At 38.2% G+C, this 21,834-nt stretch overlaps 1 protein-coding gene across 1 annotated transcript; it reads left to right on the top strand.

Annotated features, from left to right (window-relative positions):
• Window positions 1–17,197: 17,197 nt before the first annotated feature.
• On the top strand, window positions 17,198–19,785 carry LOC126621898 (sugar carrier protein C-like). Its single transcript, XM_050290514.1, has 4 exons — window positions 17,198–17,352; window positions 17,643–17,968; window positions 18,388–19,017; window positions 19,140–19,785. Exons 1-4 carry the CDS (start codon window positions 17,220–17,222, stop codon window positions 19,599–19,601), a joined length of 1,551 nt encoding a protein of 516 aa, XP_050146471.1. The 5' UTR covers window positions 17,198–17,219; the 3' UTR covers window positions 19,602–19,785.
• The last annotated feature ends 2,049 nt before the right edge of the window (window positions 19,786–21,834 follow it).

Here is a 21,834-nt window from a genome sequence, read left to right as displayed (position 1 = left end):
TATTGAACAATTTATTAGGATATGCATCTGTATGCAATCTGCTTCAAAGCTGTTGACTTGCCTTCAGTCACTAGGAAATTTGTAAGTCTTGGGGTTGTCGTAGTTACAACAGAGAACAAGATGTCTTCCCTATTAGTTTTTTTGTTTTCAGAAGACAATGGTAGTGGACATATGCAACGAAAAGATATACAGAGAAAAGAATGCTATAACATTAGGGTATATTTTTCATTTTTCTTTTGGTTCTACTGAGATCATTGGTATCCGTGTTTCCTTCATATTATTAGACAATCCGGTTAAGGATATTCTTTTATGTAGACCAACTTGTTTATAATAACCAGATTTTACCACGGTAACATACATTTTAGTTTTTACAGTAAACTGGGTTTTCATTTTCGACTTTTATTGCCCATGTTAATTAGCACACTCTTACACTGCTCTAGTAATGTTCATCACAGGGACCCATGAATGCTTGTTATTTGTTGCAGCTTTACAGTACAATGAAAATGAAGTCTAAGATGTTTTCTCGTTATGTTTGTGCTACTTGGACAACATGTCAAAGCAATATCTTCCCCTTTTAGGCCAACCAATTGCATTATACAGGCAATTGACTCACACTCTCTCAGTCAAACCACTTGGGGAACTTTTCTAATTTTAGGACATAGCTTATCAAACCAACTACAATGCGTTATTTTTTTTAATTAGCTGAATGTTTATCTGATTGATTATAATGATGAATAAGCACTTTTAGTTTGTAACTTTAGAAGGATTATAAAATGAATGAACTATTTGGACTATTTGGCTGCAAGACCCAGTTGCTTGTAGGTGCCAAAAGTTCCTACCGACGATACCAAGTTTGAGATGGTGGATTATTGACTGAAACCTGACCTCTTTGGGTCTTTATATTTTTAGTTGCAATAGTCCTTTTTAGATTCTCGTGTAGATGCGTAAAGTGAAATAAAGGGTGCATAAATCACTTTATATTACAATGAAAATGAAGTCTAAGAGAAATTTAACTACATTTGAGATGTCACAGTGTACATAAATCACTTTATTTTCTTCGCTAAATTAATTTTTATGAATTTTATCTATTTTATTTAGTTTTAGTAATTATTTTGATTTAGTTTATTTGTATGCACATATTTTTGTACATCACGTACAAAATTGTTTTGTGTTGTACGAAGTTAATACTACTTAACTTCGTACCCTTTGAAATTTAACAAAATTGTTTTGTGTTGTACGAAGTAATAACTGTGCATTCCTGAATGAGATAGAGCCCACGAAGTAATAACTGTGCATTCCTGAATGAGATAGAGCCCTTATCGGACAAATAAGGTGACAAGACAATAGTTGAAGTTGTTGTAATTCTTGTACTTTTATTGGGATTGTAGACAAAATGGACAGACGGTGGATACATAATCATAATAGATGTGCTGTTGAGTATTTGGATGGAATAGATGAGTTCGTTAAATTCGCAAGTAGACACAACAACCTAAGTTCAACTCATATTTGATGTCCATGTAGGAGGTGTAACAACTCAATATCGGAGACATTCGAGAATGTTCGATTTCATTTAGTAAGAAATGGGATGATTGAGACCTATACAACTTGGTATCATCATGGAGAACGATTAGAGCAAGCTTCGTCTTCATACGTGACACGAGTGGAGACTATTGAATCTAATGTGGATCCTAATGAACAAGTTATGAATATTCTAAATGACATTTATCCATACGCCTTGAGCAACACCAATCAGGAAGGGGGAGATGATGGCCGTCCAACCATGGACAGTGAGGCATTCAAAAACTATGAAAAACTATTGAAAAATGCCAAGCAAGAATTATATCCGGGTTGCGAGAACTTTTCGGTGCTCACAGAAATTGTGGAGTTGATGCATGGCAAGATCAAGTTTCGTTTGTCAAACAAATGTTTTGATTACTTTTTGGTTGTTATCAAGAGGATGCTTCCAAAGGAGAATTGTTTACCTGAAGATCATAAAAATGCCCAAAAAGTGTTGAAGGGTCTCGGATTTGGGTATGAAAAAATTCACGCATGTGTAAATAATTGTATATTATTCTATAAGGAGAACAAACAGTTGGATAAATGCCCTGTCTGCAATGAGCCGAGGTTTAAAATAACATCACAGAATAGAAAGACCAAGATTCCACAAAAAATAATGCGTTATCTTCCATTGAAGCCTAGGTTGCAGCGATTGTACATGTTGATGCATACCGCAACCGACATGAGATGGCATAAAGAAGGACGGGTAAATGATGATGTTATGAGGCATCCTGCAGATGGAGAGGCATGGAAAGAATTCGATCGGATATACCCTGATTTTGCAGCTGACCCGCGCAATGTTAGATTGGGACTTGCCACCGATGGATTTAATCCGTTCGGGGTTTTAAACCAAATGCATAGCACTTGGCCGGTCGTTGTGTTTCCTTATAATCTGCCTTCTTGGAAGTGCATGAAAAAAGAATACATAATGTTGACTCTAATAATTACCGAAGATCCAGGAAAGTCCATTGATGTTTATTTGCGGCCGTTAGTTGATGAGCGAAAAGATTTATGGGAAAACGGTGTTCGTACATACGATAAATATACTGGGTAGATGTTCACCATGCGAGTGGCAATGATGTGGACAGTAAATGATTTTCCCGCGTATGCAATGGTTTCTGGGTGGATGACTAAGGGTTATTTGGCATGTCCAATATGCAAAGAGAACGTAACATCGTCTTGGCATGCAAGAAAAGTTTGTTATCTTGGTCATCGTAGATGGCTCCCTTGGGACAACGAGTGGCGTCGGAAGGATAAAGCCTTCCACGGCATAAAAGAGACTCGGCTAAGACCAAGAGAATGGTCCGGAGATGAGATTTTGGATCAGTTAAACCGTTTGGAATTTGGTAATTTCGGCAAAGGGGTCAGTAACCCCAGACCAACCACACATCTGAACTGGACGCACAAGAGTATGTTATTTGAGCTCCCGTACTGGTCAAAGTTAAAATTGAGACACAACCTTGATGTTATGCATATTGAGAAAAATGTGTTTGATACTTTGGTCGGGACAATTCTAGACATTGAAAGAAAAACAAAAGACACGATGGAAGCTCGCCTCGATTTGGAACGAATGGGCATTAGGTCATCCTTGTGGATGAAGAATGTCGGTGGTACATTAAAGAAAGGCCATCCCTTTTTTACAGTTAAGCTGAATGGGAAGAAAGAGTTTTTCAACTTTATTTATTCTGTAAAGTTTCCAGATGGGTATGCTTCCAATATATCACGTTGCGTGAACGTGAAGGGGTGTAAATTTTCAAACATAAAGAGTCATGACTGTCATGTGATACTCCAACGCCTTCTTCCGATTGGTATTCGATACTTATTGCCTCTTGATATGGTTAAACCAATCGTGTTGTTGTCGAGATTTTTTTCGCATTTGATTGCAAGGTGTTTGCGGAAGTCGGATGTTAAACAATTGCAGGATGACATTGTGAACGTTTTATGCAAGTTCGAACATATATTCCCTCCAGCTTTCTTTACAAGTATGATTCATGTGATGATTCACTTGCCAGATGAGGCATTGCTTGCCAGACCAGTGAACTGTCGATGGATGTATCCAATAAAAAGGTACTTAATTAAGCGTCTATATATATATATATAACATATTCATGATCAACGAACGCTTTGAATAATTTGTAGCATACCTTTTACTTGTGCAGATATATTGGTGAGTTGAAAAAGTGTGTTTGAAACAAGGCAAAGGCCGAAGGATCACTGGTGGAGGCATGGGTCGCATATGAGTCACTTACTTTTTTGTGCAATGTATCTTGAAGATGTTGAGACAGCTTTCAATCGTCCTCAACGCAATAATGACGGTGGTTTTAGAAAAGAGAAACTGTCTGTTTTTGCCCAAATTGCACGACCATTCGGCGATCCTGTAAAAGGTGAATCGTTTACCAAAAAGGACATGGAGGTAGCGCATTGGTTCATACTCAACAATTGTGATGATGCTTTGCCATACCTTAAAGAGCATGAACAATTGATGAAGCAGGAACATCCTTCACATTTATATGCCAAGAAGCACCGTGACTTGTTTGCTTCGGGGTTTCACGCACATGTAAGTTGTATGTGGTTTGAATTGAGCATATTTTCCAACTTGTTCATGCCCATCTTTAAATTTGGTTACACTAACAGGTTAACTTTTTGTATATGTTATATTAGATGAACAAATTGAAGGAATTGAATTCACCCTCTTACGATGAAGAATTATATAACTTGGCGAGAGGACCGCTGCACGTTGAATTGTTCTCGAGTTGTCATGTCAATGGGATCAAGTTCTTGGAGGAAACACGTGATGACAAGTTGTCTACTCAAAATAGTGGTGTCCATGTCCCGGGTGCGGGCGACAGTGAAGACATTGACTTTTATGGCAAACTAACTAGTGTAGTACAATTGCTTTACAAAGACAGGTGTCAAGTGATATTGTTTAAGTGTGTTTGGTTTGATACAAACCCATATAACCGAATGAGTGTTAAGCGAGACCATGGTTTACTATCAGTAAACACTACGAGATGTTGGTACGATGAAGACCCATACATTTTGGCAACAATGGAAAAACAAATATTCTATCTAGACGACCCTAAAGTCGGCAATGGTTGGAAAGTTGTTCAGAAGATTGATCGAAGAGGGCTATATGATATTCCAGAAGTAGATCATGATGACAATGATGACAATGTCGCTGACCAACAGTTATCATCTTCGATAGAAATTGGTGAAGAAACACTCCGAGATACTAATATTGTCCAAGAACCGTTTGACGTACCTGAAGTTCCCGAATTCAAAATATCAATTGACCTTGGTGATCTGCCTCAATACAATGCATTGGAAGAGGAAAACAAAGATGAAGACGAATGGGAATCTGGAAATGATAGTAGTGAGGATAGCGAGAGTTATTATTGTAGTTCGGATGAGGATTAATATAAACTTGTAAAGGAAAAAGCAGGAGGCTAAGGGTTTAACACCGCTTCTCATCTACCCAACTCTAATATTCCCAACAAATCGTCTGATCGTCTCCATTCTTTGATTAGGTATTTCTAGATGTGATTTGTTTTTTTTTTTTTTTGGCATTCAATACATTTGATTTGGATTTTTTATAATTCAAAATGTATTATGTTTGTTTATGATTGTTCGGCGGTTTACTTGTTGTTTTTTTTTTTTGTCTTGGTTAAGCATTGTAAATGTAATCGATTTTGCTTTTGTAAAGTCAATTTTTTGTGATTGATATGGTTTGTGTTTGTTGGTATAATGTTGCAGTTCCCATTGGTCTCTACGGGTTTCAGCATTATCTTTCCATGTTGGGCTTGATAATTCTAATTCCACTCGTCATAGTGCCGGCAATGGGTGGTACTTATGTGAGTTGTTATGCAAATATATTTATTTTATGTTATGCTTTTTGTTTACTAGAGGGTACAATGTTGGATAGTTTGAACTGATTGGATTTAGAGTATGTAGAAGGATACTGCAAATGTTGTCTCCACATTGCTTTTTGTTTCGGGAGTGACTGTAAAAATTCATTTGATACAGGGCCCGTCATTTGTTTACCTAGCTCCTACATTGGCGATAATCAATTCCCCAGAATTTCAAGGACTCAATGGAAATGTATGCTTCTGTTCTTGCTTTTGTTTAGTTTGATTGGGAGCTTAGTGAATATCTTTTTGTATTTACCACAGGCCCTTCAATAGTTAAGTGTTCAGCCAAAACAAAGTGAATTTTGTTAGTGTTGTCTTATAAAATTTCCGAATGCTTTAAATAGCACACATCTTAGTGATTACCACAGGCGTGATGTCTGCCATCTAATAATGTTGTTTGCTTTTCTTGTTTATGTCCTTTATTGATTAGCTTGTATGGTTATATTATTAGAAGTTTCGTTTTGTTGCTTCAGTTTAAAATTTGCATTTTAATAGCTCACATCGTTCAAAATAGGCTTGAGAAGGGCATCTGCAGATTTGGCACTAAAGTACTAACATCCCTTACATTGATATGATTTTAGGGAAAAATTCAAGGCTGTGAGCATCGATACAAATGGTTACATTTGGGGCTTTCCTGGTGCTAATCGAGTAAATTTTACAGAGGAAAATCCAGGCTCTATCTTGAGAGCTCACAACTGCAAACAGCCCATCAGTTGCTACATTAAATGGAAGAAAAACTAGAAGCCATGTCATTTCTGAACCTGCTGCAGCTCCCTCCATGCTTCTTCAGGTAATCTAATTGTTCTCATTGTCTTCCTTTCCTTCATCTTGTTTCTGATAAAAGAAAATTGTAGCAAAGAATTGCATTTGTGTAACAGAAATAAATAAATTCAAAATATTGATAGGGGTGGAATGCATATAAATTACATAAAAATGACATAAGAAATTAAATAAAAATTACATAAGAAATTAAATAAATTAAAATTTTGATACGGGTGGAATGCATATAAAAATTACATAAGAAATAACATAAAAATTACATACGAAATTAACTAAATCAAAATATTGATGTGGGTGGAATGCGTATAAATAAATAAAAATATTGTCACCTGATCCGCTAAACTTGTCCTACTACAGAAGTTACCGGAAGCATGAGAGATGGCGTTTTTCCAACAAGTAAAGGATGCGCTGAGTTTTTTCCAACGACCTTGAAGACCTTGACTAGTTCTGGCGTCTTTTCCATGTACATCACAAAACACTTTCGTAATTTTACTCCACATTTCTCGCTTATCCATCTCATTACCCATAATCGGATCATGAGTAGTGTGAACCCAACATTCACACAACGTAACACGTAACATCTTCAATGAGCTTCCACGAAGGCATTTTTTTCTCACAAAGTGTAGAAAATATTGAAATGTGGTGTAAAGGTTGAAGATGAGGGTTAGGTATTTATAGGAAAAAAATTAACATTTTTAAAAATTTTCTGTATTTTTTAATAATTTTTCTGTACTTTTTATAATTTTTAATAAATTTTAATAGAGTTAATTAATCTGGACCGTTGGATTTGAAAAATATTCAAATCCAAGAGCCAGGGAGTTGCCACGTGGCCAACGGTCATATTTCTGACCGTTGGGCTTTTTTTTTTTTTTTTTTTGAAAAACACGCGGACCGTTGATCTATGATCGAACGGTCCATTTGAAAAGTAAAATTCAATTTTTTTTTACCGTTGGAAATCCAACGGTCTAGAAAAACTAGCCGTTGGAAATCCAACGACTATGAGCATGCCACGTCACTGATGGGATCCAGAGCACAAGTGGGCTGGCAGCCCGTCTGCAGCCTGTTGGCTACTCGCGCCCAGGCGCGCTTGTCGTGCACACGCCAGCCAAATACGCCGGCTTCTTGGTCTGTCAAAATTGGGCTGGTCTGTTGCCTGGCATGGGCTGGGTGCCAGGCAACTTTGTGGGCTGGAGCAATTTGACTGAGGGCCAGGTTGTTTTTTGTGCTGGGGGCTGGGCAAAGCAAGCCCCGGTGGATTTGCTCTAAAGGCTTGGACTGACTTCATTTCTCTGAAGTTGAACTTTATCAAGAGTGGTGACATTATCTTGAACCAGGCTTGTGAATTCTTTAAGGGTCGTCAAGACTTGATCTCAAACAAATCGGCACCACAAGTAGTGTCAAGTGGTGGGTGGTCTTCGACTTTAGTGTGGATGAATCAGCACGTATTTGTTGTGCTTGGTGATTCTCCACGAGCTTGATGAAGAACATGAGTGTAAGCCTTGAAATGAAACATGGTTCATGAATTTGTAATTTGAAGTCATCCTCCAAGGAAGTTTAGTGAGCGATTTCAGGCTTACTCTAGGTACCACCATTAATTAACATGAATGGAGAGGAATATGAGGGCCAATTGAGATGGTTTGTAATTTGATTCAAGCCTCCCATCTTCTTTTGGACTTGTGATTTGAAGCTTCCCCTTTTCTTTTGACTGAAATGCACACTTTAAGCATTTGGCACCATAAAGGTCACGTCTCGATCCCGAGATACATCTAAAATCAACACTTGAAGGTAGGAAAATAACAGTACAACATATAATAAATAGGGTCACTATGACTCATACATACAATATAAACAAGAGCTTCACCAAAAATAACTTAACAATAAAGGGTGACGATACCTATTTTGAGTGTACCGCCCGCATAGCCACCCCATTGGAAATTCTCTTCCCTAACCGTTACCTGTTACTCTGCAAAACAACCTTACGATGTGGAATTGTTGCACTGAGCAAAACAAAACCAGGATAAGCTGTGAAACTCATGTGAGTGACAATAATACAATATAAGTGAATATAAGTAAGATCAAATGATTAAATTAGAAGTAGTGTCTATGTCCACACATGACTTTCTTTTGAATACTTACTCAATATGTTGATCTAATTACCATCATTATCATTTCATCGTTCTCTTCGGATTGTGACTCACCACTCACCTTTCATCATTTTCCAAATGATCACAAAGATCCAATTGCCGCATATTTCATAATTTAACCATCATACGTCTCATTAATACGTATAAGAATGGTTCTTAATTTCAAATCTCACCATACGTCTTTTGAGATAACAATAGTCATTATACAACCCCAAGTTGTGTAGGATGGACACACCATTAATAATACAATCAAGTGTAGGAATGATATTAGTATCTTTTTCATCATTGCATCTCTGTTTCTATCGGGTAGGAATGAGTCATATCCAAATCTGTTCACTTTAGATACACTATCAAGTAAACTGTTTGATTCAACTTTTTCTAGATTAAGGCACACATGCATTCAATCACTTCAGGTGAATGACTTTAATATTATAAACATAACATAGTATAACAAGTAAACTGTTCATGAATTTCTATATTTTCGATAACACTATCAGGTAAACATAACATAGTAGCTCTCATTTCCATGAAATCATTTGTAAATCTATGTTATATCCACATAGTATAACAAGGAAGTTTCACGGGTAACCATACCAATAATATTAAAGTCATTCACCTGAAGTCCATTTTTCATAAGACATTAACTTAAATTAAGACATTAAAGATTGTTAGGTAGTTAATTAACGAGGAGGGCAATTGTACGACACCATTATCTTCAGAATAATGTAATGCAGGTTGGGAGATTATACTGCACCACTCAAGTTAGTAGTCAAATTAAATATACAGTGTAGAATGGACGATTATACTGCACCATCTAAAATTAAATATGCAGTGCAAGATGGGCGATTATACCGCAATATCTAAATTTTCAATAAAATTAAATAAAATTAAGTATTAGGTTAGTAGTCAGGAGCTACACCAAATAAGAAATAAAAAATTTAAGATGGACTGCCAATTTAGTTCCTGAATTATCACCTGAGTAAAAATTAGGGTCATAAACTATTTTTTTTCCAAAACAATTAGTCTTTGAATTATACAAATCTGCCAATTACATCCCTAATATTAGATTCGAAGCTACTATATTTAATTTTCCGTCAATTTAAGTCATGTTACTTGCATGTGATACACATTGGAGGGTAGATTGATAATTTTTCCTAAAGAAATAGTGTATGGAATTAACTTTAGAGGGTAAATTAGACATTAGATTCGCAACCTAAATGATATGCTAGGGGCTTATGGGCGAGAAAAAGACGGTTACACTCTAAAGTGTATAAAGTGACTTAAGCTGATGAAAAATTGAATAAACTAGCTTTGAATATAATATTAGGGATGAAATTAGTAATTTTTAATGAATTTAGAGATTTACTTTACGAAAAAAATAATTCAAGGACCTAATTTTCATTGAGGTGATAGTTTAGGGACTAAATTGGCACATCACCCAAAAATTTAAGTGGACCATGGTTATTAACATGAAGACTAGGATAAGGTATATTGGTAGCAGATCTTCATTGTGGTAGCAAGGGATCACAAAGCAGGTGAGGAAGAGAACGAGAGATGAACAATATGATCCTAACGGGAAACATTTTTCGGCGAAGGAAATGAAAACTAGTTAGGGTTAGAGAGTCGTGCTGATAACGTGTTATAAATAGGTAAATAGAGAGAGAGAGAGAGAGTCGTTGCTAGAAATCAAAGTGGAATGGGAGCAATGTATAATACTATTTATTTTTTTAACTGTATCAGACAATGGATGTAGAAGAAGAGATGGGAGGGAGATTTGTATTATCAATTTCTGCTTTTGATCTTGTGTGTTGTTTGTGAGGAAAAAGTAAGTTGTTTCGATGTATTTTTAGAAGAAGAGATGGGAGGGAGATTTGTATTATCAGTTTTTGCTTTTGATCTTGTGTGTTGTTTGTGAGGAAAAAGTAAGTTGTTTTGATGTATTTTTTGAGTCACCATATGACTCTTTTATATAGGCAAAAGTCACAAACAAACAACTACAATCTTACACAATCATAAAGGAAAGAATGATGTAGCAACTAGTGAGAACTATTTCTTGACCACTACCTCTCAATAGGTTCTGAAAATGTAATATAAACTGTAAGCTTTGCTGTTAATGTTAAGGATCAATACAGTCGAGCTTTATTGAATAAAGTCTAATAATACCTCCATTTTAGCTTTAAAGTCATAGAAAATCTGCTTAAATCGCTGCTGGTCTGTTAACTGGACTTCTTGAAGAACATAGCTAACCTGTAATAACATGAAATGAATGCAGTAACAACCAAAAGTTGCAACAATAATACGGTGGAAAAGGGTAAAAACCTAGTGAGTAATGGTACACCAATTGCATGCCCAGAAACCTCCTCCCAATGCGAAGAAAATAACAGTGAAGAGATTTTTTTATTAAGAAAAGGTAACCATTCCGCAACTTATGATTGATTACCTCGGTGGGAACAAGATTAGGTTCCTTGGAAATATCTCGCAGAAGAAACCTGGAACACTTCTCAAAGCTTCGGGTGGGTCAGGAGTTTTCTTCTTCAGTCGCAGCTCCTCAGTCATACGTACCAGATCAACAAGAAGCCATTTGCAGATCAGGCTGACAAAGAAGTAGATCCTTAGGAGTAATAAACACAGTCAAAATGTTCCGTGCAAAATTTTACAGTTGATTACATGTATTTATATTTTCTAACAGAAGTTGATGTGGATTTTTCAGTAAGATTTTCCCCATACCCCATTAGGGGAGAGAAAACAGCCTTAGACCGTTCCTTTGAGTCATTACAATCGACCAGAGCATTAAGGAAAGAGGCCTTGAAGAATTGATCCAATGTGAAAAACTCTTCAACCTAATCCTAAATAGAGGTTGAAGGAGGTGAAAATTAACTTCAGAAGAACCTCCAAATCCATTTTTAAACAAGGCTAATTTGTTCAGTGGAGAAAAACTGAGGATACTTATAAAATTGTTATGTGAATATATTTTTGTATTGCATGACTGAAGCTGTACAGAGGTATGAGTTTATACAAGAATTGTTATGCTATTCTAGGTAAACTAAAACTAATTCTATGCTATTACAATCATCTCCTACAATCGCTCCAAGATGGATTATTGCATCCTACAATCACTCCAAATCATATCAGATAGTTGACTATTTTATTTCCTTTAACACTCCCCCTCTAGTTGGAGTGTGGATGTCAATGACACTCAACTTGCTAGGATGTGAGTGGAAGACAGGTGCTCTTAGCGGCATCATAAATATTTCAGCTATTTGACTCCTTGTTTGCACATGAGTGGTCTTGACTTCTCCCCTTTGAATCCTTTCACGAACCGTGCGACAATCCAATTCTATGTGTTTGGTCCGTTCATGATACATGGGATTTGCTACAATATGTAGGGCAACTTGATTGTCATAAAACAATCTTGCTAGCTCAGGGTGATGTACACGCAAATCTTTCAATAAGTACCTTAGTCAGCTCAGGGTGATGTACACGTAAATCTTTCAATAAGTACCTTAGTCAAGTAAGCTCACAAGTGGTTGCAGCCATGGAGAGATATTCGGCTTCGGCTGAGGATCGTGCGACCGTGAATTGCTTTTTACTTTTCCATGATACAAGTGACTTACCAAGAAAAATGCAAAAGCCTGTCACTGATCGGCGTGTGATTGGACATCTAGCCCAATCCGCATCACAATAGCCAATCAAATTGAGTTGGTTTTCTGAAGAAAACAATAGACCTTGTCCTGGTGCTTCCTTCAGGTATTGGAGAAGACAGTGTGCTGTTGTAAGATGATGAAGCTTGAGTTGTTGCATAAACTAGCTGAGAGTGTTCATTGCATATGTAATCTCTGGCCTTGTAATTGTAAGGTAGATCAATTTCCAAATCAAACGTCGATATCGAGTTAGGTCCTTGAGAGCTTCACTTCCTGTTGTTGTCAATACCAAATCAGGTTCCATAGGCACTTTGGCAGGTTTTACTTCGAGCAAACTGGCTTCCTCCAATATATCCAAGGTATATTTACGTTTACAAATGGAAATCCCAGCTTTGGAACGTGCAACTTCTACACCAAGAAAGTATTTTCATGGTCCGAGATCTTTAATTTGGAAACAACCACTGAGAAACTTCTTGAGGTTACTAATGGCGTCTTCATCATACCCTGTAATGATCATGTCATCAACGTAAAGCAACACCACAACAACAGAGTTTTCACAAGCCTGAGTAAACAACGAGTAATTCGCATGTGACTGTTGGAAGCCAATTTCTTGAATGGCAGAGGAGAATTGTTGGAACCAGCTGCGAGAGGCCTGTTTGAGTCCGTATAAGGACTTGTGCAGTCGATAAACCATGGTCTCCCCTTGTCGACGATAATCAGGAGGTGGTAACATATATATTTCCTCATGTAGTGCACCATGAAGAAATGCATTTTGCACATCCATTTGGGGCAAAGCCTAATTTCGAACAGCGGCAACGGTCAAGAGACAACAATAGTAATGAGTTTAGCAACTGGAGCGAACGTTTCTTTGTAATCGATGCCCTTATGTTGAGTGAACCCTTTTGCAACAAAGCAACCTTTGTACCGCTCAATGGTACCGTCGGAATGGTACTTGATCTTGAAGACCCATTTGCAACCAATGGGTCGTTGGCTAGGAGGCAGAGGAACCATAGTCCAAGTGTGGTTGTCTTCAAGAGCTCGAATATCAGAATTCATGGCTGCAATCCATTTGGGGTCATGACGAGCCTGCTTATAAAAAGCTGGTTCGACCAGGTGAAAGATGTTGTGTATAAAGGATTGGTGAGCAGGAGATAAATGAGAGTAAAAGACGTATCGGTGAAGCGGATATCTCGTACTGGACATGGAGGAAGGGATGACACTGGGCATAAGCAAAGCAGCATGGTGTGTTTGATAGTCACTGAAATGAGCATGTGGATGTTTAATTTGGTCGGAGTGACGAAGTAAAGGAAGAACGGGCTGGGGTGGAGAAGCAGGTTCTGGTGATGGGGATGAGGTGTCTGTGTGAGAGTTGGAATGTAGGGGGTCTGTAGATGGAAAAAAGGAAGATGACAAGGTGTCTGTGGCAAAGATTAAATTGGTGGGGTCAGTAGATGGGCTTAAATTGGATGGTGTAGGTGTTTGGGCTGAGATTAAAATAGAATTTGTGTCATCATGAGGAATGGGTAAGACGGGGAAATCTAGTTGATTTTTTGGTGGTGAGGTAGCAAGAGGAAAAATGTGCTCGTGAAAAACAATGACACGAGATGTGAAGATTTGCTTGCTATCAAGGTCATAAACTCGATAGCCCTTTTGGCCAAGGGGATATCCTAGAAAAAAATAGTGACGTGCATGTGCATCAAACTTGTGTGAGGGAGTAAGATTGGTGGCATAACATAAACACCCAAAAACCCGGAGATGGGAATATTCGGGTGATGTGCCGTGCAAGAGTTCATAGGGAGATTTATGTGAAAGTAAGGGTGTAGGAAGACGATTTATGAGGTAACAAGCTATTTGGATACTTCCCCCCCTCCCCCCCCAAAACATTAAAGGTAAATTGGCTTGAAAACGTAATGCACGACCAACATTCAAAAGATGCCGATGTTTACGCTCAACCACCCCGTTTTGTTGAGGAGTGTGAGCCCAAGTATGTTGGAAAATGGTGCCATGAGTGTCTAAAAACGTACGCATCGATATAAATTCACCCCCATTGTCAGCACGTAGGGCTTTAATTTCACGATTAAATTGTGTTTTGACCCAAGAAAAAAATGATTTTAACAAGGCTTGTGTATCGGATTTAAAACGCATGAGATGAACCCATGTGAAGCGAGTAAAATCATCTACAATAGTAAGGAAATAACATGCTCTGGAGTGTGTATGGATTTTGTGTGGTCCCCAAATATCACAATGGATCAAATCAAAAGGTGCAACCGATTTTGTTGAACTTGAAACAAAAGTTAAGCGAGTTTGCTTTGCTAAAGGACAAACATCATAAACATGCTTCGAATCAAATATGATTTCTGGGATGGTCTGGGATAAAGAGTGAAGAGGGGCTGATGATGGGTGTCCAAGACATTGGTGCTAAAGTCCCGAGGTGCGATTAACATGATTAGCTAGGTAAGGCTTTTGGCTTGGTGTGAGGTAGTATAGTCCATTAAAATGCTTGCCCAGGCCAATCGTCCTCTTCGTATCCATGTTCTGCAGAACACAAAAATTCGGATAAAATATCACGATACATCTCAACGTCCGAGTTAATTTACTCATAGACAACAAGTTCACACAAAATTTTGGCACATGTAAAAATCCATCAAGAGATATCTTTGGTGACAATTTAATAGACCCAATGCTTTCAATTGCAGCTTGTCCTCCATTTGGTATACCAACAAAATCATGTTGTGTTTTAGTTTTATCATGGCTGGGTGATAAATGAGAAATGTGACCTGTTGCCCCGCTATCCACAATCCAATATAATGTTGAATGCAGATCATGTTGTGCAATATTGCAGGTGGGTGTATATATACCTGTTGCATGTGCGAGTGGCTGATCTTTACCGTTCTTATTGTGAAGTCGAGCCATGAGTTGATTATACTCCTCGGTTGTGAACGTTGGGTTGTTAGAGGTTTATGCCTTGGTTGTGTCAACTTTGGTGGCTTGTGACTGAAGCGCTTCAACATTGTTGGATGTTGGATTTGTGCATTTATTCTTGGGCTGCACATTCTTCCCATGCCATTTGTGACCTTCGGGAAATCCAATAAGGAAAAAGCAACGTTCTACTGGATGTCCTCCGTCACAGTAGCTGCATTTGAATGTCTTGCATGAATTAGAGTTGCTAGCACCAGAGCCTCATTTTGGCGTTGTCGAACGGCTTGTTTGCATTGCATGGGCAGCAGGTTCACGATGATTTGCCACATCTATTTGGCGTTTGTGTTGTAGAACCAACCCATAGACTCGTTGTGTATCTGGGAGTGGACTTATCTTCAAGATGGAGCCTCGTATGGTTGAGTAACTCTCGTTCAACCCCATTAAAAATTGCATGACCTTCTCTTTTTCTTCCCTTTCTGCACGTATTTTGGATGCCTCACATTCACAAGCAATTGGCTCATGGTATGATGCCAATTCATCCCAAAGAGCCTTCAACTTCATGTAATAATCTGAAACAGATAGTTGTCCTTGTCGGTGTTTGACAATTTCTTGTCGAATTTGATAGATCCTTGAATCGTTTCCTTGCGAGAATCGATCCTCAAGATCCTTCTATGTTGCTGATGCGGATTTGCAGTAGAGTATACTGCGAGCAATGTTGCCTTGCACGGACTGCCAAATCCATGACAAGGCCATGTCGTTGTATCTCTGCCAAATTGAATACTTGGCATCAGTGATTGTAGGGCTCTTGATTGATCCATCAATAAACCCAAGTTTGTTCTTGGCGCTGAGAGCGATGCTCATAAAGCGGCTCCATTGTCCATAGTTATGTCCGTCAAGGAGCTATGAGACTAAAACAAGACTTGGTGAGTCTGAATGGTGTAAGATGAGAGGATTAGATGCGTGTGGCATCACCTCTGTTGGTTTTTCGTCGCTCATGTTGGCTGTGTTTAATGGAAAGAATTTGGGTTGTGTTTGTGGCGGAAGTCGAATAGGCTTCTAGAGTCACCAAGATCGGTGCTCTGATGCCATATAAAATTGTTATGTGAATATATTTTTGTATTGCATGACTGAAGTTGTACAGAGGTATGAGTTTATACAAGAATTGTTATGCTATTCTAGGTAAACTGAAACTAATTCTATGCTATTACAATCATCTCCTACAATCGCTCCAAGATGGATTATTGCATCCTACAATCACTCCAAATCATATCAGATAGTTGATTATTTTATTTCCTTTTACAATACTGATTACATCTAACAAATGTAAGAGTGTATTAGACCATAGCACTAATTGTGACATCCCACATCGCCCAGAGAAGTGATCTTTAAATGTATATTCTCATCCCTACCTAGCACGAGACCTTTTGGGAGCTTACTGGCTTCGGGTTCCATAGGAACTCCGAAGTTAAGCGAGAAGGAGGCCAAAGCACTCTCAGGATGGATGACCCATTAGGAAGTTGCTCGTGAGTTTCGAAAAACAAAACCATAAGGGAATGGTAAGCCCAAAGTGGACAATATCGTGCTACGGTGGTAGAGTGGGCTTGGGAAGTGATCTGCCCTGGGCCGGGATGTGACACTAAGTAGCAGCATGTACTAAATATTAAAAAAGAACACTAAGTAGCAGCATGTACTAATTTTATCTTATTTGGATTTAATATCCTTTATCCTTTCATTGTCAAAGTTAATTAAACTTGAGCTTGCAAATTGTAAATTTGACCTTTGTCAATCAAAATACAAATCTCAACCTGCTAAGTTGTTAAATTAAATTAACCCGACAGCTACCTATTACACAGAGAAATAAACAACACTGCTGCCTACGAAAAAGAAAAACCCTACAGAATTAGGGTTACAAGAAGGATATTATCTACACTAAATATTTAAATTAAAAAAAATATGAATTAATTAGAGTCCGGGTTTTGTGGGAGTGTATCCTTGATATGTCTGTTAGATAATGGGAAGGAGTGGAAATAAAGTTGGCTGGGCAGGGAAGTAATCAGTTATCGAGTATAATAGCAATTTCAAATCATTTGGACTTCCGACTTGTCAGTTGGTTTTTCACTTAGATTCTTGATCCGGATAAGATCACTCATTATGCAGATAACATTAGTAAATCTTCCACTATAAATATCACCTCCCACTCTCAATGTACTTTTCTCTTAATTTCATTCTTCCAAGTTGTTATCTCTCAGTGTTTTCTCTTCTACACAACAATGGCTGGGGGCGGAATAGGTCCGACGAAAGGTGGAAAAGAATATCCGGGCAAACTCACTGCTAGGGTCCTTCTCACATGTATGGTGGCAGCTACCGGTGGTTTGATCTTTGGCTACGATCTCGGAGTTTCAGGTACACAACATGTTTTCTTTATCACAGTCCAAATTTTATTTTATACATATGCATTCTTTAATTTTTAGATTATTGTGTTATTGTTTGCAACGTCATTTATACAACCAAAACATGTATTAATTCTTGGTCTATGAATACGAATTTATATGAATTATCGAAGTTTGAAAATTGACATCTATGCCTGTGAAAAAACAATAAATATATCGTTATTTGACAACAGAGAGTATCCATATAATTTTATTTTGTTTCTTATAAAATATTGTATTTAATATTGATTGATTATTATGCAGGTGGTGTGACATCAATGGATTCTTTCCTGAAAAAGTTTTTTCCAGAGGTTTACATTAAGGAATCTACGATCAAACCTTCCGATGATCAGTACTGCAAGTTCGACAGCCAGAAGTTGACGCTCTTCACATCGTCATTATATTTAGCTGCTCTTGTGTCATGTCTTTGTGCATCAACTGTAACCAGAAAGTTTGGTAGGAGGCTTACAATGTTTTTGGGTGGAGTTCTATTCTTGATTGGTGCACTCCTCAATGCAGGCGCTCAATACCTTTGGATGCTTGTTGTTGGTCGAATACTTCTCGGTTTTGGCATGGGATGTGCCAACCAGGTACCACCATCGCCATCTCCCGATAGCCTAGGAACGCAGCTCATCTCTCTCTGAAAAGCCAATAAATTTTAGTTGCTTTGCTTGATTCCACGTTGTACCACATTTATCTATAAATGGGTCTGGCAAGTTGAAAGCCTCTTATATATTAGACCATTAAAGTTGGTTAACTAAGAAAACCACACCTAATGAACTGTAAAAAATTATCGAGCTCCAAAACATGGTCTAAATTCAATATTTTTTTTTTACATTAAATGTGGTTAAGGTTAATTTTATCTCATGTTTTATTTAATTGTTTCAGTTTTCATGTGCTCGAGTTCCTAAATGTGGTCAGAATTCATTTTGTTTCTTTACCTTAAATGTGTTTAGATTACTTAATTTTATCTCGTGTTTTATTTACTTGTTTCAATTTTCATGTGCAGTCTGTGCCAATTTATGTTTCTGAGGTAGCCCCATACAAATACCGTGGTGCTTTAAACATGATGTTCCAATTGTCAATCACTATTGGAATACTTGCTGCTGGTGTCATAAACTATTTTTTTGCTGAGATAAAAGGAGGTTGGGGATGGCGCTTGAGTTTGGGTGGTGCTGCAGTCCCTGCAATTATGATCATGATCGGCGCGCTAGTGTTACCGGAAACTCCAAACTCTTTGGTTGAGCGTGGCAAGAATGAGGAAGCCAAATCTCAGCTCCTCAAAATTAGAGGCGTCGCCAATGTTGACGAGGAGTTTGATGACCTAGTCGCGGCGAGTGATGCATCTAAGTTGGTCAAACATCCCTGGGAAACCTTGTTGACGAAGAAATACAGACCTCAGCTTGTTTTTGCACTTGCAATTCCTGCCTTTCAGCAGCTTACCGGCATGAATGTGATCACATTTTATGCCCCCGTCTTGTTCAAAACAATGGGATTTGGAAGTAGCGCTTCTCTCATGTCCACCGTTATCACCAACGCTGTTAACGCCGTAGCAACCCTTGTTTCGATTTTCACTGTTGATAAGGTTGGAAGGAGGACCCTTTTCATTGAGGGAGGTGCTCAAATGTTCCTCACCCAGGTTTAGTTCATTTTCTTTCTCAGCTTTTCTTCATTGTCTCTTCCATTTTCCTTAATAATTTTCACTATTTCATAAGAACAAATTCAATTTAACGTGTCTTAATCTTTTTTGCCATTTAATAGGTGATTATTGGAATTGCAATAGCTGTTAAATTTGGGGTTAGTGGCAACCCTGGTGAATTGTCCAAGGGTTTTGTTGATGGCTTGCTGGCGTGCATTTGTGTATATGTTGCTGGATTTGCATGGTCTTGGGGACCTCTAGGATGGTTGGTGCCAAGTGAAATTTTCCCTCTTGAAGTAAGGTCAGCTGCTCAATCCATCAATGTCGCTACCAACATGATCTTCACTTTCGTCATAGCTCAAGTTTTCACCACAATGCTTTGCCACTTGAAGTTCGGCTTGTTCTTCTTCTTTGCGTTCTGGGTCCTAATCATGAACATCTTCATTTACAAGTATTTACCAGAAACTAAAGGGGTTCCGATCGAAGATATGCACACTATCTGGCAGAAGCACCCATTTTGGAAGAAGTATGTCCTTCAAGACAAAGGCATTGCAATGGGCAAGGAAGGACATGATGATGTCTAGACTTTTTTGCTCGGTTTATCTTAGGGTTTTTTATCTTTTAAATTTTTGTTTACCTGGGGGTTTAATTTCACTTTGTTGGATATTATTATTAGATTTGTTTTTTGCAAGTTTTATTACTGTAGAATGGTTAAGCTGTGAGATAACTTTTGGTGCTTATTAGATTAAAGCTTATTTGTTTATTTAATTACTGAGTTTTATTTGTTTCCATTAGTCTATTAAAAAGCCCTCGTTATCTTAGGCTGCTGATATAAGAAGAGGAGCGATTTGGCGCACTGTCAGTTGCATTGGACTCGTTATAAACCTCCAGGATGTCCAGTATTTTGGTAGATTTTTCAAATTCTTAGCGGATTGGTACAGATTTACCAAACTACTGAAAATGTCTTCTGCCTCAGCTTGCCAGCATAATTTCGAAAACACATAAAAGGGGATTCGAGAGGTGAATACAAATCTGACGCAACAAATGGATCACCCACCGAAGGATGCATGAACTTGTCAGGAATGACGAGTGTGTGACATTACTAGGCTTTGCCACGAATATCTGTTGAGCAAGTGAACCACAAGTGAAAATTGATACATTGTGCGGATGATCTGAGGAAAACTTGAAGAACAAAATTATATAGAAAACAGTGTTACAAAATGTCTACTTCGCAGAGCATTCTCTCAGCTTTGGGGGGCTTTCTTTTCTTTACTGTTTAAATATCGCTCCCTTTTCTCCTTATCTGCTGCATCAACATCAGCTTCAGATGCCAGTAGAACAATGACTCCGTTGTCTTTGAATGCATTCATTGCACTCCAAATTCTTTCAAGTCCTGCGGGACGGACAAAGCAGTGACGAGTAAAAAACAGAACTTGACATAAAATCGCCACAGGCGCATACCCTTCACTGTGGAAGGTGCAAAGATTGAAAATGGAATGATAATGAATGGAGATCATTGTACTTATACAAAGATAGGTGGTAAACTAATCGACTAAGGTGAGGTTGAAACAAGAATTAAATACCCTTCACAATGTCAACGCCAGCTTTCTCTTTTTTCCTTGATTCAAGGTCCCTAACTTGTTGAGTACTTGTTAGTCTTGTGTTTGGTGTAAATCACCTTAAATTAAGGAAAAGTATGTGTCCTAGGTTTACCCGGTCTCTAGGGGTTCATGTAAAGATGGTTGCCTGTAACCATTTACTTTCTTTGCCTACATACATTGCCTTGTACATTCATAACTCTTCATGAAATAGAAATATACTTTGAAACTAAAAACCTACATGGTATCAGAGTGGGTTGTCCCTCGTGTAAAAGCCCAAGGGCCACATGTGCTCACACGTCACCCACTTGTTGTCCACGTGTAGGCTTGAAAATCGACCACACGTGCAGGGGCATGTTGAGAGTTGATGATGTGTGGACAATTTGTCCCACATCGGTGAGGGATTGGCTTAGCTATGGGCTTATATGGTCTTGGGGCTACTCCTCATATTGCCAATTGGTTTTATGATGGAACCCCAATTTCTACATGGTATTAGAGCAGTGTCATCCTTGACCCGTCTCTGCCCATTTTGTTTCTGCTGTTGTTCCTTTTTGAGTTTTCGTAATGGCTGAAGAAAGCTCAGTTAATCTTGAGGGAGAAAGCTCTCAGGTATCTCCTTTGAGTTTTTTAGAAGCTGAGGTCAATACCAACCAACGCTTATGCTCAGTGTTGTTGAATGAACTCAATTACCTTCCTTGGTCTAGGGCAGTTTCACTTGCCCTAGGAGGAAAGGGAAAGTTATGATGGAACCCCAATTGGTTTTATGATGGAACCCCAATTTCTACATGGTATTAGAGCAGTGTCATCCTTGACCCATCTCTGCCCATTTTGTTTCCGCTGTTGTTCCTTTTTGAGTTTCCATAATGGCTGAAGAAAGCTCAGTTAATCTTGAGGGAGAAAGCTCTCAGGTATCTCTCCTTTGAGTTTTTTAGTTGAAAAGAGATATTGCTTGCCTTCAACAAGAAGGGAAGTCCTTTGTTCAACATCTTGGTAGTTTGAAGATTATGTGGAACGAGTTGGATGTATACCTTACTCACACCACGGATCCTACTATTCTTCTCAAAAGAGCTGAGGAGGATAAGATTTATCAACTGCTTGCAAGTCTCAGCTCAGAATATGAGGATCTTAGGAGTCACATATTAATGAGTATAGAGCTACCACCATTCAAGATTGTTTATGCTACGGTGCAACGTAAAGAAGCAAGAAGGAGGGTGATGAA

The sequence above is a fragment of the Malus sylvestris genome, chromosome 5 (assembly GCF_916048215.2).
Source record: "Malus sylvestris chromosome 5, drMalSylv7.2, whole genome shotgun sequence".
In the NCBI taxonomy this organism is placed as follows: Eukaryota; Viridiplantae; Streptophyta; class Magnoliopsida; order Rosales; family Rosaceae; genus Malus; species Malus sylvestris.
The sequence above is the reverse complement of the archived record's forward strand: the minus strand, read 5'-3'. Positions and strand labels throughout refer to the sequence as shown.